Here is a 24,063-nt window from a genome sequence, read left to right on the forward strand (position 1 = left end):
CTGAGCCCACGCAGCTCAGCTGGCTCATTTCTTCTATGGCTCACTTCTCCTACCTCTATGACTTTCTAAATAAACTCCTGCTTGTATTTGGGGGATGGGGTGAGAAAGAAGAAAATATGAAAAGTTTGACTCAAAATTGATCAAAATTTTACTAGGCTGTTGAGAGAATTAAATAAACTACTCTTTATAAATGTGCTTTGTAAGGTATAAGACTGTAAGATTTCCATTTGATATTAAATTTCCACACTGAACAAGTTACTAGGAGTTTACATTAATGATGGCTTCTGATCTAAGGGCAAGATCTTGGTTGGCAACAAGGACATTTCTTTCCATATTTTTGATAGCCAAATGTTGACTTACAAAAGACCATTCTTGCCAAAACATAGTAAATGACTCACCTTTCCTGATGTTGATTCAGTCCCATTTGCTTTATAGCCAGAATACGTATTTTTTCCACCTGATTGTTTTTCCCTAGAAAAGAGACAATAGTTATCTCGTTAACATGTACCGAGGTTTCAAAGGCCCCTTAGAGTTTATGATCTTAGATATCTTCCTGAACAGAGAACGTCTCTGCATGCCCCCATCATGGACAGCCAGCTGGGTTATTAGGAAGCTTCCTCACCTGGCTGGTATGGCTCAGTGGTTAAGCGTCAACCCATGAACCCAGAGATCACAGGTTTAATTCCTAGTTATGGCACATGCTCAAGTTGCATTCTTGATCCCCAGTAGGGGTTGCACAGGAGGCAGCTAATCAATATTTCTCTCATCGATGCTTTTATCTCTCTATCCCTCTGCAATCCTCTCTCTCTAACATCAATAAAAACATTTTTTTAAAAAGCTTCTTCATCACAGGTAGATATTCTAGGTCGATCAACTCAAGTAATTTTAAAGTCTCCTTTATTTATTTATGTCCAAATATATCTCCCTGTAATCTCTATTCTTTAGTCTTATTTCACATTTTTAATTTTTAATTCCCCATTAACTCATCATTCTGCTACCTTGATTTGTAGGTCAACTTATTATAATGTTATTTTTTTTAAGTATGGAGCCTATGATAGAAGAAAGATCGAGAAATACCTTAAGATCATATGTTTTTAACTTCTTACCATTCCTTAGGGGAAGCTGGAGAAATAATATTTTGGAATTAACAAAAAGAATAGTTTTCATGTAGGGAAGTAGGCATTCATTCAGGAAGACTATGTAGCCATCTTTCATGAGAAATAGGCATTCATTCAGGATGACTATGTGGCTATCTTTCAGACATGTCTGTTAATAAAAGTACTCACAGAATCTCTTTACACATGGAACACTTATTGTTGTATGTTTTGCCATTAGCATCACGTACGGGATCACTCTCTCTGGTACAGCTGAGTTTTCCATTTTTCATATTTTCACGAAACTCAGAACATTGTTCCTGAAAAGAGAGAATGGGTTTTCTGTATCACATTGTCTGTTGTATTGTTATTAAATTTGTTAAACAATTTGAGTAAGGAATGTTCTTGTCAACTTTCTCTTACATGGAATATAAAATCTAGGATTACTATCTATAGGAAAAAGTGGGCTGGGACCACCCATATGCTATGATGTTCAGTTGTCATGCCTAATTTTGCTGCTTTTAATGTTCCACACAGGGAAATGACAAAGTTGGTGAAATTTAACAGCATAGATCAAGGGTCAGCTAATACATAACCAATAGGACTAATCTGTCCTGTTGCCTGTTCTTATATACAATGTTTTATGTATAAAATTTGAAATATCCTCATTCATTCTAGATATTATTTATGGCTGCTTTCCCACAACAATGTCAGGAGACTGGGATAAAGCCATCACATTAACTATTCCAGATTTGGAGAGGACACAATGAGCCCTGGAGAGACTACAAATTGCTGAGATATTACCCTAAAATTTTAAGGGGATTACCTACTGTTCTTCCAAGGACATTTTCACACTCGGCATTACACACATTCACTTTGTTCCACAGCCTTTGCCATGGTCCTACTGCCAATGAGTTGAGCTCACCCTGGTTATGAAATTAGAGGTATCTCTCACCTGAGCTTTTCCTCCACCAACACCACCACCATTGGAGCCATGCTCTGAAGCAGTTCTTTGCTTTTCTGCTTCTTTTCTCATTCTTTCTTCATTTTCTTTCTGGCTGGAAATTAGAAAGTGGGAGGCAGAAGATAATAGATTACCGAGTGGAGTGCATGCCTATGCGTTTCTCATCATTTGGCTAAATGAGATTGGCACAGAATTCACCAGCACTTATTGAACATCTAGTATGTTGCAAGCCTTCTTTGAAAATAAAAAAGATGAATTATGCATAGTCCTCATTGCCATAGAAGGAAACCAATATTTATAAATCACTAACAATACCAGGTGAGCAATTAATTAGTATTTCATAAAGGCTCACTGAATCTTCAGGTATTTCTCTCAAATACTTCATATTTAAGAGGTCCAAAAATAACTATTTTCTTTACTAAATGTGTTCTTACTTCTAGATTATCTCTCTTCCATGAAGAACAAAACACTGGAGTCACCACTCACTCTCTTGATTGGCTCTGATAGTTGTTGCCACAAAACACTAATTTCACCTTCACAGTATCTCCCACGCTGATCCGCTCACCTTCTACCCTATTTCCCAGGCTCCAGTGACTTTACACTGGGTCTTTGTGAACCCCTACCATCACCTGGAGTATTCTTAATTTTAGTCCCTCCCTTATGTTATTCTCCTTTATACTGCTGACATATGAATCTTCTTAAAGGAATCATATTCATCTATTACTTAAAAATTTAGCAGCCTTTCCACTTTATATAGGATTGACTAAAAATCCTTGATCTGGCATTCAAAGCTGGTGAAGTTTCTAAGAATTAACTAAACTTAAAAACTTGCATTTCACTGTACATATGACAGTTTTCTTAATTTTAGATCTTTACCTATGCTGTTCTCTTCTTTTGTTCTCATTCCTTTCAGTCCTGTGCTCATATTATCCAAATTATAAGGTCAAGTTCTATAGTTGAACTATTAACTTTCCCTTCCCTGAAGTAGTATAACATATTGTCTATCTCATTTTTCATTTAGCAGTGTATTATATTAACTAATGCCCATGTCTTATGTCTAATGAACTATATGATTTCTCGAAAGATCTTTCATTCATCTCTGTAAAACCATTATACACATTATACATTGTAGATGTTCAGTAAATGACTGTTGAATGGCAAATAATGTAGTCTTACTTCCAAACATTGTGTAAAAAGCTAATTTTCTGGTATTTTCAAAAGTATAGATAGTTAGATTTTTTGTAAATTGATATGTTTTTTTCCCCCCAGAGGAAATTAAAAAAATAATCCAGAAAAGGGAACAAATGATAGCAAAGGACTAACAATTCTATTGAGACAAATGTTGTGATCCATTGATAGGCTCCATTCCAGAACTAATAGAGAATATACAATAGTAACAATCTAATATATTGTCTATTTCTAGAATTGCAATATTTATTAGCTCCCCAGCTCTTTGCCTCCCCAACTCTGCTGACCCACAGCAGGGGCTTCCTTTGTGCACTCACAAGACTGATTTACACATGGCACACTTATTGCCGTGGGTTTTGCCATCTGGACCACGCACGGGATCATTTTCTCGTGTGCAAAAGAGATTTCCATTTTGCATTAGGCTCCGAAATTCACCGCATGTATCCTAAAAGGAGCAGAAAAGGTAAGAGCTTGAGTATTTTCTTGGAAATTATTTTGTTGGGTTCCTACTAAGTGCTTCCTAGGAAAAAAAGGGAAAATGACCTAAGGATTTCTTTTCTGGCAATTGTTTTTGCTCAATTCCTACTAATCACACCGGACTTAAAAGGTGTTATATCTTTTTTCCTTTTTGAGATTTAGCCCCTGAATTCAGACTGAAATTGCAATCACAAGCAAGCAATAATATTTTAATAAAGTGGGTTCTCTGAGGACTGGTCACATTTCTTACTATGGGTTTTATTGTCCATCTCTGTTATAATAATTAAAAAAAACACACACCACAAAACACTGGACACATGATAGAATTTAAAAAAATGGGCTTAGATAGAACTTCAAAGTTTATCTGGTCCAACAATCATACTATATCTCAATCTCCTCTATATCATGCCTACCAAGAAGTTACCTAATTTGCACAGGAATACCTGCAGCAATAATAAAGACCATTATGCATTAAGTATTCCATATATGTCCTGGGTTGTTAAGAGAATGACATGAAATAATACACATGACTGACATCTCGGAAGTGCTCAGCAAATGTTTGCTCCAGAATTATCTGAGCAATTAATAGAGAGTAAGAAATCACTTAAGATCATAGAATAGCAATTAGGATTAATTTTGAGGGGGTTTATTTGTTTGTTTGCATCTTTTAGTTCAAGTTGAAACTCAATGAGGACAAAAGTGAGTTTTTTCCCCAGCTCTGCTTTAAGGTTCGCTGCCATATTTCCTAACTGGTCATAGTTATCAATAAGAAATGTTGTATGAGAGGACAGTTTGTTGGTAGTAGCTAATATAAAGTAAGAAATAGTCGGATTCGGAAGAACTTTCTCTTGTAGATGTTGAAAAGTGATCAGATGAGCATATCGTATTATTTTTAAATCCAGACCCACAATTGTGGGAAATAAAATTGTAAACAAAACAATCAAGCAGAATTCCAAGTGTGATACTTTTGTCTAGAAATTATTTTTAATGTCAATAGTTTTTGGTGGGGACCAGGAAATGACCCCAAAATTGGAAAAAAAAAATCTAACTGAATTCAGTCCTTTTAAATCAAGAAAATATTATTTAGGAAAGTTGCTTTTCTATTTTTTCCCTAACTGCTGACACCAGAAATATTTAAGGGTAAAGCACAATTTGACCAAATGTGACCATCTAAAAACTGCATGGTGTGTTAGAAATAAAGCTAGATTAATGGACATAAGACACTGGGGGTATGGGATGAGGGCATGTGCCAGGGGGAAGGGGAGGCTGGGGGAAAAGGGAGATATATGTATTACTATTTCAATACTTTAAACAATAAAATTAAATTTTTTAAAAAAGAAAGAAAGAATGCTAGATCGGTATCAGGGAATCCAGGTTTGAATTCTATTGTTTTCATGTTTCAATTAAAAAAACTCTGAAATATGATGACATGAATTCTGACATCAATATTCTCATTACATTTCTAAGCAAGTACTCCTTTCTATCTGCTTTAAATTGTCACTTAAAAAATATGGGAATAAGTTAAATTAGGTGTTTGCAAGTAAAACATATTTTTCCTGAGGAAAAATATGGTCCACCAGAGTTTTTATAAATAAAGTTTTATTGGAACACATCCATGCCCATTTGCTTTAGAGCTACAACAGCAAATAGAGACTCTGTTACAGAGACCAAACAACCACAATATAAAAATACCTACTTTCTGGCTTATTAAGAAAATTTCTTCAACCCCGTGACTAATTGAACCTTGTGCACTCTCACACAGGCTTCAGTAATTTTATGAATTATTTTTATTTTTTAAAATATATATTTTATTGATTTTTTACAGAGAGGAAGGGAGAGAGATAGAGAGATAGAAACGTCAATGAGAGAGAGTCATCGATCAGCTGCCTCCTGCACACCCCCTACCGGGGATGTGCCCACAACTAAGGTACATGCCCTTGACCAGAATCGAACCCAGGACCTTTCAGTCCACAGACCGAAGCTCTACCACTGAGCCAAACCGGTTTTGGCATGAATTATTTTTAAAGAGAAACTGCAAAACCCCATTCTTTCATTGTGGTCTGAACACTCCAGGACAGTTACCTTTTCGGTTTCTCTCTTAACTTTTGTTCTTACTTCAGCTTCTTTTTCTTTTGCTTCTTGTTGGCTATAGGAGAAAATGGGTGGAAAGAATCATTCCCAGCTCCCAGACATATTATCCTAAAGGGGAAGTCTCTTCAGATAGAAATATTCTATTCCTTCCCTTTCACAACCAATTTAGCTTCGGAGTAAAAAGGCAAATGCACACCCCCAGATTATTTTTGCTTTTAGTGTTGCTTAAACAATAAGACACACTACAGTGAGCCAGCAAATGAATTTTCATATTTCTTTTAGAAAATAGAGATTTGTCCTCTCCCCAGAATGAAGCTAGAATACTTAAAAACAGTGACTAGATATTAGCAAATTTTCAATTGATAGGCCCAATAATTACATCTTTAGGTTATTCATGACAGTCTGTATGCAGAGAACAGAAATCTCCATCCTTGTATGCCATTAGCTTGGGGGAGTTTCCTCTTAGCACATGGTCCTCCCTTGATGGTGATTTGCGTGCCTTTCAGAGCACTGAGAACACTACAAAGAAATGCGCTAACTCTAAGGCTTTATCATAGGAAATCTCCAGACTCAATTCAAAGAGAGCCTTCATTTTCTACCTCATAGAGAGAACCTCCAATATCCTCTCTGTTGCCCGCCCCAGATGAAGGTATCTTCTCCAGTCAGCAGAAGCAGTGGCTAAAGATCTACTCACAAGAAGGCCTCACACATGGAACAGGTGTTGCCATGGATTTTCCCATCCAGGCCCTCAATGGGGTCATTCTCTCTAGTGCAGGGAAGTCGTCCATTCCTCACATAGTTACGGTATTCACTGCACAGCTCCTGCCAAGAATCGGGTAACTAAGTATTCTCACATTAACCCTTTGAAAACTATGATATAACAAACCAAAACATAATTGATAAATGGAAAAGGTGATGCAGAAGATTGATAATAGCCAAGATGCTTTCAGAGGTCCAGGTCACACATTATTTGGAACATAAGATTGTTGTTCCATATATTAGAAAACCTTCAATTCAATGTAAATATTAGTCTCTGCTCGGCAGCAGGAGATATAGAAAGAAGAGTAATTTATTGCTCTTTTTGTAAGGAAATTTGTGGTAGGCAGAACAATAGCTCCCAATCCCTAATCTCAAATTTGTAGGAGCCCTAATACCCAGAGGTTGTGAATATATCACCTTAGGGCAAAAGGAATTCACAGATGTGATTAAAGATGGGAGACTGAGATGGGGAGATTTTCCTGGAAATTCTAGTGTGCCCAATGTAATCACAAAGTTCAGCCATTAAAACAGGGAGAATGAGACAGACGAGATAGTGAGAGGGAGACATGACAGCAAAAAAATAGAGATGAAATGTTGTCTTTGCAGATGACAAAAGGGGTTCAAGAGCAAAGGGACATGAATGGCCTCTAGATGCTGGAAAAGGCAAAGAGACAAACTGTTTCCTGAATATTCTATCGATAGAAATGAACACAGCCTACCAATAGGAAAATTACAAATTGAAACAGTATGTAAAATCTAAAGCACATCATGGGCATTAAAACTAGAACTTGTGGTCCAATTGCTTGCTCTCAAATTACTAATTACATACAGTCCTGAATTTCTTATCTAAGCCTCTGAATCTTCTATAAAATACATATAGTAATACATTCCTTAAATGATTACTACAAAGATTAGTCATAAAATTGTTAGACCACATTGCATACAGTTGCAATGAAATAATTAATAGCCATCACCATTATAATTGTCATTATCATAGTATAGTCATCATCATCATCATCATCATCATCATTATCATCTCTTTAACATCATCATAAAGATGTTAAGAAGCAAACCCAGGCTAAATGATGCTATGGAGTAATTTCTTCAAAATCTCACAGAAAATTAATTGGGATGAAAACTTAGGTAATTTTTTTTCTTTTCTTTAATAAACACCTTTACATGACAAGATATGGGGGCAATCTAAAATCTTCCTCTATTGGATTGCATTCAGACAACAAGACAATCTGCATGTACTTCTTTATTGGGATAATATAATTCACATGCTTAGTAGAGAAAAGGGTGGTTGACCTCATCTCAAATGCACAAGCAACTAGATCAAAGTTGTTATGAATAAACTGAACCGGAAGAAGGGATCTTCATATATGAAGATCCGAATACATTTTTTCAGTTTGGATAGTCAGTACAGACACTAGGATTGGGAGGAGGGAGCAAGGGCTGGCCTAGTGAGAATGGAATAGGTGAGCAGCTCCAATGACCTGAAATACCTACCTTTACTGTTTCTCTCTTAAATTTCTCAGCTTCAACTTTCTCCTTTTCTTCAGTACCATTACTTTTCTTCTCTTCTTCTTCAAGCTCACTACAATAAAAAAAGATGCAAACTAAATATAATTTTTCATTCTCTTTGGTAATGTGTTTTCAGAAGGAATGAGAATCTTCCAGACCAAAGGTCAGATTGAGTCTTCAGTACAATTTTATCCAGTTTAGGAGGTGCTAATACTTTGCCCATTTATGCAGATAAATTCAGTAGTTCCCAGCATCATTTAAAAATTAAAACCAGCATGATTTTTTTTTATCAGTATGTGAACTTGAGGCGGTCTTTTTTTTTATTAGTCTGTGCCTTCAACCAAAAAAAAGCCTCAATTGCCTTAATGTTTTTAAAAAATTGTGAAACCTTTTTTCTGTTTAAATAATTACCACATCAATGATAAAATAAAGGGATGACACCAAGTCAAAAAATGGGTCTGTAATAAAAATAAACCATGTTTCACTATAACATAAAAAATTATAAATATTATTTTAATGGCATTGATAATATTCAAGTTGAAATTCAAATTTTAGAGTGCAATAATGATTCAAGCCCAAGAAGTTTCAACAACTAATATTTGTAGGTTTTTCATGAACCTGATTGGCATTGCCCTGCCCTGTTAATCTCTTTTTATGGAACTTAAATCTTATACTTAACACTGGAAGAAGACATGGGAAAGTTAAGGAGCAACATAACTTTGCACCTTTTTCAGGAGATATTATTTAAATATTTTTCTCAAAATTTTTTTAGCTTGAGATTAGGAGTCTAAAAAGGAGAACTAGAGGTGGTAATATGACATTAGCTTCTCCTGTATTTTTTTTTCTTTTTCTTTTTTGTTAATCCTCACCAGAGGGTAATTTTTTCCATTGCTTTTCAGAGAGAGTGAGAAGGAAGGAGAATGGGGGAGGGGTAGAGGGAGAGAGAGAGATATCTATTTGAGAGAGACACATGGATTGACTGCTTCTCGAACACTCTCCCACCAGGAACTAGGGAACAAACCCACAAACCAGGTATGTGACTAGGAATTGAACCTGCAACTCTTTGGGTGTACAGGTTTATGCTCTAACCATCTAACTACACTTGCTAGGGTGAGCTTCTCCTGTATTGTCCCACACAGTGGAATAACACAATGGCCTATTAGGCCCTGGACCTAGCTTACCAAGAAGACATTTTAATAAACAGCTATGACATGGGCTTGCCTCTTAAGGGTTTAACTCTCTACACTAAACCACTTCTTGGAGTATTTATTCCACCTGTGTATAGTAATATTTCTGAAAGGATAAATATGATTCTCTCTAGTTTATTTTTTATTCGGGTTACGTTAAGAGTCTTTATATATCAGACCCACAGAACTTTGTCTAAATGGTTTTCCCTTAACCAATATCTGAATATATTCATAGAATCATAAAATGTAGGGGTTGGAGAGAGACCAAAGAGATCATCCCATCCAGATTATCAAAATTCTGCTCTCTTTGTTCTTAATGATAATTACCAAATGTTAAGGAAATGTTGGCACTAAATTAAGACTTTTCACCCCATTGCCTAATTATGAGATAGAAGGATTATTGAATAGAGAATAACATTGTCATTATGTGATTCAACATTACCTAATGTCTTGTCCAAGTGCTTTTAAAATTACCTAGCATACAGTATATAATCTATACATCTCTGAAAAAAAAAGTGTGAAATTCAGGGATGATTAAAGATGAAGAAATTCCATGGGAGAGATAAGGGTAGATACTCACAACACAGTTGCACACATAGCACACTTGTTTCCATGCATTTTGCCATCTGGGCCACGGACAGGGTCATTCTCCCTGGTGCAGATGAGCATTCCATTCCTCACTTGGCTCCGGAACTCACTGCAGAGCTCCTGGAAAATGAAGAAAATATTTTCTCAGAGCAGTTTTCTACCCTTCCTGTACCTTTGTCTATTATGAGAAATAGGCAAAGAGTAAGAAGCAAAAAATCAATAAGTCTTTTCAAAGCTCATGTCACAGACTCAGAATTGTCCTGGCACTAAAGTAGATCTGTAAACATCCTCATCATTCTCCTGAGGGTGTTTACCATTCAGTTGTAGAAGAAGGCTGATACGATTGATAAAGAACAATATATATGTTGCGTTGCACATCAGTCTATAAAAGCTATGAAAGATCAAAGGTGAGAAGAATCAATAGGACTCAAAAGAGAGGAACTGGTAATATTTCTGAGCCTTCATGAGAAAGAAAGGAAATCTTTCCATTCGCGACAATTTGGATGAAACTTGAGGGCGCTGTGCTAAGTAAAATAAGTGAAGCAGAGAAAGACAAATACTGTATGATATTATTTTCTATGTGGGAAAAAAAAGCCGAATTCATAGAAACAGAAAGTAGAATGGTTACCAAGTGGTTACCAAGGGATTGGAGGGCATGGGGGAAAATGGGGAGATGTCAGTAAAAAGGTAGAAACTTAGAGTCATAAGTCAAATCAGCTCTGGGGACCTATCATACATGGTGATTACACTTAACAATACCGTATTATATGCTTGAAAGTTGCTAAGAGTATATTTTAAATGTTCTTATCACACACACACACACACACACATGTAATTCTGTGATGTGATGGAGGAGTTAACTAAAACTATGGTGGTAATCATTTCAAAATCAACACATTGTATACCTTAAACATATTCAATGTTATATGTCAATTATGTCTCAAGAAAGCTAGGAAAAAATAAGAGCAATGTGCAAAAAGAGAACATTGCTGAACTTTGATTTGTCTTTAGAACTGGAGGAAAAAAGAGAAAAACATGCTCAACTAAGAAATAAAGAAATATTTGAAGATGTGGAGGAGAGAACAAGCATGACATCTGGAGAAGTTGCCACCTTTCAGGGAGTTACTTGTTAAAGTGGGGGCTGTAGACTTAAAACTGGAGAGCAACAACAGGAGTGGAGAGAAAAAAGAATGTGTTAGAATCATTTGAAAAATCTAAGACAACTTAGCAACTCCTCAGATATTATGGGTAAAACAAATTTTCAATTCTAAATTACCAACAACAACAACAACAAAAATGGTTTCAGCTAACATAAAGTTATTGAGAAAGTGAGTCAGTTTAAAGGTAAACTTTTAAACTGTATCAACTTTTCCCAAATAAATTATCAGGCTTATACTTTGCAGCTATTGCTAGGAGATAGAATACATAAAGGTAAATCTTATATAGAGCTCTAATATGACAGTAATCTAGCATCTACATAGTCAAATTTTGTTCTGCTACTTGTAAAATTATCTATATAATAAAAGCCTAAGTGATTGTTACTGTGAAATGACCGGAATGACTGGTCGCTATGATGCACATTGACCACCAGGGACAGCCGCTCAATGCTGAAGCTGCCGCCTGGTGGTCTGTGTGCTCCCACAGGGGAAGCAGCTGCTCAGCCAGAAGCTGGGCTCACAGTTGGGGAGTGCAGCAGTGATGGCAGGAGCCTCTCCCACCTCCATGCAGTGCTAAGGAGCAGTGAGCCAAGCAATAAGGAGCCTGTTGCTAAGGAGCAGTGAGCCAAGTGGTCAGGAGAAAGGAGCAGCGAGCCTAGTGGTAAGGAATGAGCAGGCAGGAGGTAAGGAGTGAGGGATCCTGGACTGTGAGAGGGCTCAGGCCAGGCTGAGAGACAAAGCCCTACCCCTCCCACTCCCAGTGCACTAGTTTCATACAACGGGCCTCTAGTAAAATTATAAAAGCATGTAGAAAAAATACAGTAGATTAAAGTAACTAGAAAGTAAAAAATTTATGTAATTATCATTAACTATGAGTGAGAATAGTAGTATTTCTTCCATATTTAGGAAGTGATAAAGAAGAAACATGATAAATATTTGTGCATTTTTTTTGTAAATTGGACTAATATGAATGTTAAAGATCTTGTACTTTTTATTAGAAATAGCAGATATTTGAATTACATAAATCAAAATTAGTAAATTAAAAAGATTGATATCAATAATCTGTGCCTGACAACAGAGATTGAAGAAAAGCCGAATATGGAGACTATTCCTTATAAAGTTAATAACACTCCAATTTTCATGAATGAAGCTCCAAATTTGAATTATCATGCAACAAAATTGGTCCTCTGCAAACTCCTAATCAAGATAATTTTCCCTCAGGTTAAAAGTTTCCTTTGTTCATTTCAGGCATGAAAATTGCAGAGGAAAACATTTCTGCTGATGAGATAGCTAGAACGCTATTACAGAGAGAAAGGCATAACACTAGCATTCCTGAAAAAATTACCTTTGCAGCTTCTCTTTTAGCCTTTGCTCTTGCTCTTTCTTCTTGTTGACTATAAGTACCAGGATGGGGGTGTTGGGGAAAAGAGAAGAAATTAGTGTTAGTGCAGTAGAATAGATTCTTAACATTTACCAGTTGACCATTCATTGCTTTGACTAGTCTCAAGTAACCCCAAAGATTCAATCATAGTTGTTTGTAATTTTATTGGAATAGATTAGAATGACCATGCAAGAGAATGGGATGCAAGAGAAAGTCCCTTAATGAATAAATCTGTTTAGCTTCCCAGCAAATACACTGCAGAAAGAATTTCTTATTTGCTGACTCGTTTGCATCTGCAACAACACTTTATAAAGTGGTAATATTTGGCTTTTGAGAGGCAATATAGCATGGTAAGTAGGAGGACAATACTCAAGCCAGATTGCTTAAGAAGCACAAAAATCTTAATCTCTTTGTGGCTTCCTCATCTTTAAATGGGAAGGATAAAGGAGAGACAGGATAGTAAGTTAGTAAGAATACTTTTTTTCATTAGACTATCATGAGCCTGAAGTGAGTTGATACATTAGAATACAATTAGAATAAAAAATTATTGACAAAAGTGATATAAGAGATTGGTATTCTCATCAGTGTAATCATTATTATCAGTGACTTCTCCAAAAACAGGCATATGATGGAAGTGAAGTAAGAGTGACAGTTCTTAATCATTTTGGATAACTAACAGTGTTACAAGCTGAGTTTAGTGAATGGATCTATGGCATAATTGAATCTATAACACAAGCAATTTAATCATGTTATATAGACAGAAAAATATAAAATAATTTGTAAAAATGTTTTAATATGTTCCAATCAATGTAAAACTTGTCCATTAATCAAATTAAAACTTTTTAAAAGCTTAAGAGAATGCTTGAATGTGATTTTAAGTGTGCAAAAAAAGACTATAGAGGGAAGAATAATTCTCAAGAAAGTCAATACCCTTTATTAACATAACCATAAAATATGAGGTAAAAAAAAAACACACCTGTATTTCTTTTGGATATGAAATTTTATAGTGATGAGGAAATTATTTAAACATCTCCAAAATTGTGAGGTTTCTCATACTTATTTAAAACGAAAACTGATCTAAACTTTATCATGAGTCTTAACTAAAAAATTCAAGAAGCATTTTCTTTCCATACAGGGAAATTGTAAGGAAGTACCAGAGTTGACCATTAGATGGCAGAATGACTTCCTTGTCACTGGGAGATTAATGTAGAGGTAAAGAAAAAAAAGACTGAAGCATGCCTAAATACAGCTAAATACAACTACCACAAGCTGATCATGGCTTTGCTAAATTATCATATACTGTCTACATCATACATTGAGAAATATTATCACTTTGTTTTTCTTGTGTTGATTTTCCTATCATTCAAAACCTCTCTGAGCCTTTAATTTCTATCTAAAACTTATAATAAGGAACTTATTTCATGTTTGTTGATAAGATTAAATGAGATTAGGTAGCAAAGCTCTTGGCAAGTACAAAACAATTATATGCATTCAATGAACACTGATGACAATGAATACATAGTCATCATCTTGACTTCAATCTAACAGATGTTTAGTGTTTCCATGGCCCAAATAATATGGGATCAATCTTCTGGGTTCTGTTGTTTTCTACCAGAAAAAACTGCATGACTAACTCCTAAATCCAGAGATAGAAAATAAATTGGAGTATCCCTTTGGACAAACATCAAAAGACTTACAGAATTACAGGCTTGTTTCAGGGGACATAGCATGTCATTTATTGTACAGTTATATCTTAGTCCCCTTTAAACGGTCATCCAACTCCTACACAAGAAGGTCACCATTTCTGAAGCAGCCTCTCCTTCCCTAACTGTTGCAAAGTTCATCTTTATGTTGCACTCAGACCTGTTCCTCATAGCTCTCATCCATTTTAATTCTATTCCTTGAGGTCACACAAAACGAGTAGACAGATAGTGAATTAAAATAAAATTTCCTAATTTTTTCTGTGTACCATAATGATATTTTACATGTAATCTCATCCATTTCCTATTTCAGCTTGTAATCCTGCACAGAACTAAAAGCAATGAGTAAGATTATCATAAAGTGTTTTCTTTCCTGAATAAAATATTCCGAGTTCTGAAATATCCCAAAAGAGATTATTCTGTTTCTTTTTACATCACAATAATTCCCTGAGAGCTCTCTAACTTGCTATATGGGATTTGTGCTATTTTTTTTTTTTTAGCTTAAATGTGACACCCAAAATTAAATGCTACACTGGAGAGGAAAATGTATTATGTGCAATTGTTTGAGAATTTAGTTCTATCTCCATACTCCTTCAGAAGCCTGAGCTCTACTCACAAGAAGACCTCGCACATGGAACAGGTGTTGCCATGCATTTTCCCATCTGGGCCCTGGATGGGGTCATTCTCTCTGGTGCAAGGCAGTCTGCCACTCCTCACATACTTTCGGTATTCACTGCACAACTCCTGTGAAACAGAGGAGGCAAGTTTGAGGTATTGAACACAAGTTGGATCACATTGCAAGAACAACTGGAGATTGGACTTTCTCTTAAGTGGGGATCAGCAACTGGACTATTTTAGAATAGTTCTTAATTTTGAAGACATGACTATTTTCAAGTGATGAAATAATGGATCCTCAACTGAAAAATAGCCACACACGTGTCTATGCACCCATGGAAACAAACACACAAACAGAACTGTCTGCATGTTTCCTACAGCTTCAGGGAATTTATGGGTTCACTGAGTGCCATGTATGGGTCCCAGGTCCATATGCCTCTGACTTGGAGAAGGTCCCCTCACCTCAAAGGAAGCTGTCTCAGATTGTCTGTTATTTCTTGATTCAGCTTCCTTCTTTTTCTTTTCTTCTTCTGCTTGGCTAAAAGAGAGTGATTAAAGAAAGAAATGAGCAAGTCATAAAATATCCAGGTTGAAATTGATCTCAAATATCATTGAATTGCTATAGTTAATGGCAATTCAATTCTGTGCCTAACATTGTGCTCACATTAATAAAATCCTCACAAGTGCATGTGGCAGAAGTACTATTTTAAGCCCAATTTCAGGTGAGAAAACTGACAGAGTGTAGAGCTTTCCAAGGACATAGAATTAATAAATCCAAGCAGGATGTCAAGCCTACTCAGAGGTGGTTTTCTAAACTTCCAGTACTCACAGCTGTATCTCTGGTTATTATCTCGCTTTGCTCTAATCTGCCCATCAGTTTTCTACCTATGTAATCCTTGAAATCCCATGCTAGGTCATTTCATCCTTAAAGTCCTCAAGCTTTAGAAAGTGCTTCCTGGCATTGAGCCGAATCTGTCTCTTACAGGTCCCACTTGCTGGCCCCACATCCACTCATGGAGACAACTTCTCTGTTTACACATTTAAAGACAAAAACTACTTGGACATTTCCAGACTGCGATTTTCCCTTGGCTAAGTGTGCTGAGCCATCATAATCCTCAAAGGCTGTGATTTTCATGCATTTCTCTATTTCCTCTAAATATGTTTTTGTCTTCCTGTTGAAGTGGCTCTCTCATAACTGAACATAGTAATGAAGCAGAAGGTTAATCTGAACCCAATGCTTATATTTTCTAGAATACCTTTCATAATAATAATTATTTAGTGGAAGAGAGAAACATTAAGCAAATAGTCACATGTATAAATTTACTCCTGACTGTGATTAATACGAAGAAGGAAAAGTTCTGGGTACAATGAGGGAGAAATTTGGGGGTAGGAGCATAGAGTAGGTTTCAACAAAGCTCTTCAAGCTGACAACACACGTGGAGGAGTCAACTCCACCAGATCCCAGTCATCCCTTATTCTAAACCATTCCTCCAGGCCCTGTGTATGGACTGAGGCACTCTTTTGCACATTGGTTTGATTGCTTGGGGATCCGTGGTGTGATTTCAGATGACTTCATCCTCCACCCTGCACAGGCCATGTCCTTGGTCTACATCTTTTTTCACTTCCATGGGAGCTTAGCCAAGCAGTGATTGAGATATGGGAATTATTCTTACATAATTGGGACATGGTGCAAAAAGGTGGCACAATAATGCCATGGATAAAAAAACAAAGCCAATTTAAAAAATAAGATATTAAAGCTAAAAATAAGGAAACATGGCAGAAAGGACAAAACCCTCCCATATTTTCCAGCTGCAGCATTACTCACAAGAAGACCTCACACATAGAGCAGGTGTTGCCATGCATTTTCCCGTCTGGGCCCTGGATGGGGTCATTCTCTCTGGTGCAAGGCAGTCTGCCACTCCTCACATACTTGCGGTATTCACTGCACAACTCCTGTGAAACAGAGGAGGCAAGTTTGAGGTATTGAACACAGGTTGGATCACATTGCAAGAATAACTGGAGATTGGACTTTCTCTTAAGTAGGGATCAGCAACTGGCCTATGTTAGAATAGTTCTTAATTTTGAAGACATGAATATTTTCAAGTGATGAAATAATGGGTCCTCAACTGAAAAAAAGCCACAAGCATGTCTATGCACACATGGAAACAAACACACAAACAGAAACTGTCCACATGTTTCCTACAGCTTCAGGGAATTTATGGGTTCACTGAGTGCCATGTATGGGTCCCAGGTCCATATGCCTCTGACTTGGAGAAGGTCCCCTCACCTCAAAGGAAGCTGCTTCCTTCTTTTTCTTTTCTTCTGCTTGGCTAAAAGAGAGTGATTAAGAAAGAAAAGAGCAAGTCATAAAATCTCCAGGTTGAAATTGATCTCAAATATCATTGAATTGCTACAGTTAATGACAATTTAATTATGTGCCTAACATTGTGCTCGCATTAATAAAATCCTCACAAGTGCATGTGGCAGAAGTACTATTTTAAGCCCAATTTCAGGTGAGAAAACTGACAGAATGTAGAGCTTTCCAAGGACATAGAACTAATAAATCCAGGCAGGATGTCAAGCCTACTCAGAGGTGGTTTTCTAAACTTCCAGTACTCACAGCTGTATCTCTGGTTATTATCTCGCTTTGCTCTAATCTGCCCATCAGTTTTCTACCTATATAATCCTTGAAATCCCATGCTAGGTCATTTCATCCTTAAAGTCCTCAAGCTTTAGAAAGTGCCTCCTGGCATTGAGCTGAATCTGTCTCCTACAGGTCCCACTCGCTGGCCCCACGTTCACCCACCCATGGAGACAGCCTAGAACTTCTCCGTTTGCACATTTAAAGACAAAAACTACTTGGACATTTCCAGACTGCGATTTTCCCTTGGCTAAGTGTGCTAAACCATCATAATCCTCAAAGGCTGTGATTTTCATGCATTTCTCCATTTCCTCTAAATATGTTTTTGTCTTCCTGTTGAAGTGGCTCTCTCATAACTGAACATAGTAATGAAGCAGAAGGTTAATCTGAACCCAATGCTTATATTTTCTAGAATACCTTTCATAATAATAATTATCTAGTGGAAAAGAGAAACATTAAGCAAATAGTCACATGTATAAATTTACTCCTGACTGTGATTACTACGAAGAAGGAAAAGTTCTGGGTACGATGAGGGAGAAATTTTGGGGTAGGAGCGTAGAGTAGGTTTCAACAAAGCTCTTCAAGCTCACAAGACACGTGGAGGAGTCAACTCCACCAGATCCTAGTCATCCCTTATTCTAAACCATTCCTCCAGGCCCTGTGTATGGACTGAGGCACTGTTTTGCACCATTGGTTTGTTTGCTTGGGGATCAATGGTGTGATTTCAGATGACTTCATCCTCCACCCTGCACAGGTCAGGTTCTTGGTCTACATCTTTTTTCACTTCCATGGGAGCTTAGCCAAGCAGTGATTGAGATATGGGAATTATTCTTACATAATTAGGACATGGTGCAAAAAGGTAGCACAATAATGCCATGGATAAAAAATAAAGCCAATTTAAAAAATAAAATATTACAGCTGAAAATAAGGAAACATGGCAGAAAGGACAAAACCCTCCCATATTTTCCAGCTGCAGCATTACTCACAAGAAGACCTCACACATAGTGCAGGTGTTGCCATGCATTTTCCCGTCTGGGCCCTGGATGGGGTCGTTCTCTCTGGTGCAAGGCAGTTTGCCATTCCTCACATACTTGCGGTATTCGCTGCACAACTCCTGTCAAAACAGAGAAATAAGTGGGACATACATTTTATTTCTCTTCAAAGCAGCAGATCAAAACATCTACTGTGGCAGAATCTAATATTAGGTTTCTCTGAGCCCAGGATTTTAGCTGTTTCTCTCTCAAATGTAAAGTTCAATTAAACAAATAACAATCATCAATTGATAAGAGATGGGAGCAAATGAGACATATTAGGATGTCACAATATAATAAAAGAAATTGACAAGTTAACTTCACTATAACCTAAGCAGAATAAAATAAGTGTGAACATAGAGGTACAATAAAATCTGAGAACTTGAGAAGTTGAGACCATGAAATCTGATTGTAGAAAGCAGGGAGGTGTCAGGGAATAAGAATAATTTGACTGAGACCATGAAGAATAAATAGGATTTGCTCCTTATTCAATGGACTGGAGAATATGCATATTGGAATGCTAAGATAAGCTGAGAGATACAAGTAGAAACCTACATGGCATATATGGCATATAACAGAATATCAACTTCTGATTACAGGTGAAGTTGCATCAAAAAATTAAAAATGGAACTGCCATTTGATCCCGTGATTCCAATTCTAGGAATATATCTTAAGAAGTTTGCAACACCAATCAGAAAGAACATTTTTATCCTTATGTTCATAGCAGTGCTATTTACAACAGCTAAGATCTGGAAACAGCCCAAGTGCCCATCAGTTGATGTGTGGGGGGAAAAAAAGGTATGGTACATTTACACAACAGAATACTATGCAGCTATAAAAAAGTGAGATCTCTTACCCATTGAGACAGAATGGAAGGACTTTGAGAGTATTATGCTAAGTGAAATAAGTCAGTCAGAGAAAGACAAGTATCACATGATCTCACTTATATGTAGAATCTAATGAACAAAATAAACTGATAAACAAAATAGATCTAGAGACATGGAAGCATGCAACAGACTGTGGATCCTCAGAAGGAAGGGGAAAGGGGAGGGAAGAGATTAACTGAAGAGCTTATATGCATATAGGCATAACCCATGGACACAGACAATACTGGGGTGAAGGCCTGGAGAGTGGATGGGAGTGGGGAGGAATGAGTCAATGGAAAAAAAAAAAAAAAGAAGCCAGATAAGGAGACAAGGAAATTGAGATGCATCCTTGATCAGACATGAAACAAGTTATTTGTGGATTTAAGAAGAGCAGTATTGTGACCTGAATAATATTTTGAAACTTTACTCTGTGTGTGGGAGAACAGCTGGAAAAGGGAGAGAACAAAACCAAATGAAAGATTAGGAAACTTTTATCATCAAAACAATAGGTGACAATAACTTACATAAAGCTATGGGAACAGATATTGTGACATTTCAGAAGTAAAAATCACGCTTTAAAAAAATGTTTTTATTGATTTGAGAGAGAGAAAGAGGAAGGAAGAGGGAGACACAGATAGAAACATTGATGAGAGAAACAAAATCAGTCTGCTACTTCCTTCACTCCCCCACTGGGGATTGAATTGCAACTGGGATATGTGTCCTGACTAGGAATTAAATGGTGACCTTTTGATGCATAGGTTGATGCTCAACCATTGAGCCACACTGGCCAGGCTAAAAATTATGCTTTAAAAAAAAATCTATGATCAATGTATTTTTATCCCATCTCAGATATGAAATTTCAAAAATTCTTATGTAGAAAACATGCATGTAGAGTTTCTGAAAGGTGGTAAGCAAAAATCAGCCCAGTCTGTAATTGATGAAACCATAACTGTTTTTCAGGCTTTGGATTAGTTATTTTTATTATACATGGTTAGTCTCAGTAGCAGCAAGAATTGATCAAGTTCCCTTAGCATTCTTATCAATGTCATCCCCAGATTGAAGGATTATGATTTTCTGGGGGCGTGGGAGTTATAAGGCAACTAGAGGCCCAGATGTACTGGAGGGGGGTGTCTCTCAGCCCAGCCTGCCCCCTCTCACAGTCTGGAAGCCCTCAGGGTGGGAGGCCACCTTGCGATCAGGGGAAAGTGACGCCCCATCACACCTCTCCTTCTGCCACTATCCGCAGCACAAGCCTCGGCCAGCCCTGATTACCTGAGCTAGGGGGGCTGAGGGGACTGGGGGATTCTGGGGGCAGGCGCGCAGAGCAGCTGGGCCCCCCTGGGGGTGGGTCCAGCCTTGTCACACGCCTGCTGTCCCGGCAGGGATGAGGGGACTGGATGCCACCATCTTGTGGCTGTGGATGCCACCATCTTTGAGGGCAGGGCAGTCAATTAGCATATCCCCTCCTTTTTGGTTGTGGGCACTGCCTTCTTTACCAAGGTGTTAGGGTCAATTAGCATATTCCCTCTATATCAGATAGGATATTCCAACCTTTAGGCTCTTTGAAGTATGTTCAAATTATCATGCTAAGTAGGACTTATGGGATGTATTCAACTCACTGCAAATGAAGATGCTTCTCCAGGTTCTCTCTTATTCCTTGCTTCTGTCTTTTTCTTTGCTTTTGCTTCTGCTTGGCTGAATGAGAGAAAATGAGAGGAGCCATAGGACCAAATATACAGGTAGTAGTTTCTCGATATTCCTGCATTGCTAAGCTGTCCTCCCTCCTTAGGAAGACGCGATTTTGTCCTTTTATCACTACATACCAATGAGAAGCAACAAAACCGCCTCCAGTATGGCAAGATGCCATAACTTCTTCATAGTTTCTGCTTAACTTTGAGAGAAAGAGTGTAATTGTGCATCTGGGAAGCTTGCTTTCTCTAAATTACCTTTCTTGCCTGTGGTCAGAAAAGAAACATCATTAAGGTCCATAAAGGAGATGATCAAAGCTGGTACTGTGGAGACATTACACTTGGAGGCTGAAGTCAGCCGTAACAAAGCGTATCAACTGGTCCCTTCCTTTCATGACTGGAGGTGAGGCAGAGAGGGTTTCGGCTACACTTTCAAGGCATGACTACAACTAGTCAAGGTCTTTCCCCTTACGTCTATGAACTATCTACCTCATCATGCACACTTAACTTTATTAATTCATCTTAAATGTATTGCTTCCTCATGTCTGTGTTATCTGAAGACAAAAATCTATGGTGAGAAGAAAAAGGCCACAACGCCCCATGGTAAACCAAACGAGCCTAAATTTGATTTGAACAATAGAACTGCATGATATGTATAGTTAACTGATGTTATTTCAACTATGCATGATTAGCAATCAATCAAGAGGTCGTAGATTCTAAACGTGAATCAATGACTTGAACTAAGCTCAATCACATAAATTAAGAGTAGCTCCAAATTTAGAAAGCAAGCTGTCAATTTTCACTTAGTGGAAAATGTTATGTAAAGTAACATGTATTGTAATTTTATAAGGTTCATGGTGGTTTCATGGGCAACTTTAACTCTAGTAATCAAATTTCCACATTACGTGTGAAGTTTGGGCCCTTACGCCTCTGGAGGCTGAGATGCCTATTAACTTGTATAAACTGTTCAACTATGAAATTTCAAAGTAGGAAAAAAATTGGTATTCGTACAAGCTCATAGTTATCAGAATGTTCCAGTGCTAAGAGAATGAGTGACATGTGAGGGCAAAACAGATACCTTAAAATAAATAGCTCTAGGTACTTACTCCCAGCTCGGTTACTAACATTTTCAGTGTAACTTACTCAATTCACTTCCCTATTTCAAGCCACAGTTTCCTCATATCTGAAATAAGCAGGTTTTTTAATTTAGCTATAAGGCCCCTTCACATCTTGACAATTAAAGCTTTATACTCACTAGAAGGCTTGACACATGGAACACAAGTTGCCATGCATTTTCCCATCTGGACCACGAACAGGGTCATTTTCTCTGGTACAGAAAAGCATTCCGTTCTTTGCATGACCCTTATATTCATTGCAGAGTTTCTGAATAATGAAAATAAGATAGTTCCATTTAGTTCTATGCTTATAAATTTTAGGTACTCTCTCTTTTTTTAATTTAAATTCTTTATTGGTTAATATGTTACACAAGTCTCCCGCCCCCCCCCCCCAATTGACCTTTCCCTGGCTACCCCCAACCTCCAGCACACACCCCCACATCCCTTCACCTACTGGTCCCATCTATGTCCATTGTTATGCTCATATGCATGCATATAAGTCCTTTGGTTGATCTCTTACTCCGTCACCCACCCTTCCTCTCTCTGCCACCTTCCCTCATAGGGTAGATTCTCTTTATTAAAAATATTTAAAAAGAAGAATTAAGAATAAAAATAAAACTTTTAGGATTTAGACTCCTTCTCAAATTTTAAGTTAAGGGGATATAAATATAATTGTGGCTTAGCTCTTCTATTATTCAAGTGAAAAAGATAAGGAATGACAATATAAAAAGCTAAGAGATGGCACAAGTCAGAATTCAGTGCATACAAGCACAGAGGAAAGAATAATTCATGGAAATTCAGAGAAGAGCTTATATCTGATTTGTATTGTTAGGATAATTTCCAGGAACACAATGTGGCAAAAAGTCCTTCAAGAGTAAGAATTATATGTAAAGACACAGAGGCATAAAAGGACATGCTATTTCAAGCTAATCCTTTGTGGTCATGAGCATAGTGGCTGAAGAATTTCTCTTAGTGGGCAAAGAGAAAAAGGTTAGGGAACTGGTTAAAAGGAGACCTTAAAGATAAGTCAAAACCAGGCTACTAAAGTTTAAAAGGAATTTGGACTTCATTCTTAGAAAATGGGAAATGATAAATATTTACAGCAGAGAAGAATACAATCAAACCTTTGTTTTAGAAAGACTATCCAGTGAGATATGTGGAGGATTTGAGTGACTAGAGACTGAAGGGAAACTATAGAAAAAAAGAAAGGAAGCCAAAACTGGTTTGGCTCAGTGGATAGAGCGTCGGTCTATGGACTGAAGGGTCCCAGGTTGATTCAGGTCAAGGGCATGTACCTTGGTTGCAGACACATCCCCAGTAAGGGGGTGTGCAGGAGGCAGCTGATCGATGTTTCTCTTTCATTGACGTTTCTAACTCTCTATCCCTCTCCCTTTCTCTCTGTAAAAAATCAATAAAATATATTTTTTCAAAAATAAAGGAAAAAATTGGAGTCAGATAATTCTTTGATATATACCTTCATTTAGGAATAGGGAACTATTTTATTAATATGACTTGATTAATTTCCTCCAAATCGAGCTAAAAATTGTAATGTCATATTTATTATTTTATTATTATAAATCTTATAAAATAATAACTATAAATTAGTTTCCAGAATACCCATCAGTAGTGAAGAAAAAAATGAACCAATATTGAAAATGTATTCTAGAGGAAGATGCACATACACACATATACTACAAAAGTTCTAAGTAGATTGATCAAACTAATCCTCACCTCAATTTCTCTTTTAACTTTAACTTTTTCTTCAGCTTTTCTCAGGTTTTCAGCTGCTTTATATTTTTCTTCTGAAAAGCGCCGTTTTCTGGAGAAAGAAACAAAAGCAAACAAATGACTATAATGCTTTAAATCTTCATGTTATAAAACTGTCGTTTAGGCACAAGTAGAAAACAACTAAGTATTCCTGAGTTCTTGTACAAACATTTTCTGATCACCTTAAAGTCCCTTATCAAACTGAAATCTCCACTGTTTCCCCAAAGAAC

At 37.0% G+C, this 24,063-nt stretch overlaps 1 protein-coding gene across 6 annotated transcripts in view; it reads right to left on the reverse strand.

Annotated features, from left to right (window-relative positions):
- The window catches only part of SPINK5 (serine peptidase inhibitor Kazal type 5), a gene marked incomplete at its 3' end in the record, with an annotated part of 66,955 nt that overhangs the window by 12,856 nt on the left and 30,036 nt on the right, over nucleotides 1–24,063 (reverse strand). For 3 of the 6 annotated variants that reach the window (XM_084885435.1, XM_084885432.1, XM_084885431.1), the window contains 17 exons: nucleotides 23,798–23,885; nucleotides 22,207–22,334; nucleotides 20,883–20,958; nucleotides 18,353–18,480; nucleotides 17,013–17,055; nucleotides 16,551–16,678; nucleotides 15,188–15,263; nucleotides 14,727–14,854; nucleotides 12,375–12,423; nucleotides 9,865–9,992; nucleotides 8,083–8,170; nucleotides 6,509–6,636; nucleotides 5,806–5,869; nucleotides 3,564–3,691; nucleotides 2,050–2,152; nucleotides 1,287–1,414; nucleotides 399–471 (listed from right to left, as the gene is read on the reverse strand). In XM_084885435.1, the coding sequence (XP_084741561.1) occupies nucleotides 399–471; nucleotides 1,287–1,414; nucleotides 2,050–2,152; nucleotides 3,564–3,691; nucleotides 5,806–5,869; nucleotides 6,509–6,636; nucleotides 8,083–8,170; nucleotides 9,865–9,992; nucleotides 12,375–12,423; nucleotides 14,727–14,854; nucleotides 15,188–15,263; nucleotides 16,551–16,678; nucleotides 17,013–17,055; nucleotides 18,353–18,480; nucleotides 20,883–20,958; nucleotides 22,207–22,334; nucleotides 23,798–23,885 (1,684 nt within the window). The remainder of the gene's footprint in view (nucleotides 1–398; nucleotides 472–1,286; nucleotides 1,415–2,049; nucleotides 2,153–3,563; nucleotides 3,692–5,805; nucleotides 5,870–6,508; nucleotides 6,637–8,082; nucleotides 8,171–9,864; nucleotides 9,993–12,374; nucleotides 12,424–14,726; nucleotides 14,855–15,187; nucleotides 15,264–16,550; nucleotides 16,679–17,012; nucleotides 17,056–18,352; nucleotides 18,481–20,882; nucleotides 20,959–22,206; nucleotides 22,335–23,797; nucleotides 23,886–24,063) is intronic. The other 3 variants (XM_084885433.1, XM_084885436.1, XM_084885434.1) reach the window with 2 other exon arrangements.

The sequence above is a fragment of the Pipistrellus hanaki genome (genome assembly GCF_964339955.1).
Source record: "Pipistrellus hanaki genome assembly, chromosome: 5".
Lineage (NCBI taxonomy): Eukaryota > Metazoa > Chordata > Mammalia > Chiroptera > Vespertilionidae > Pipistrellus > Pipistrellus hanaki.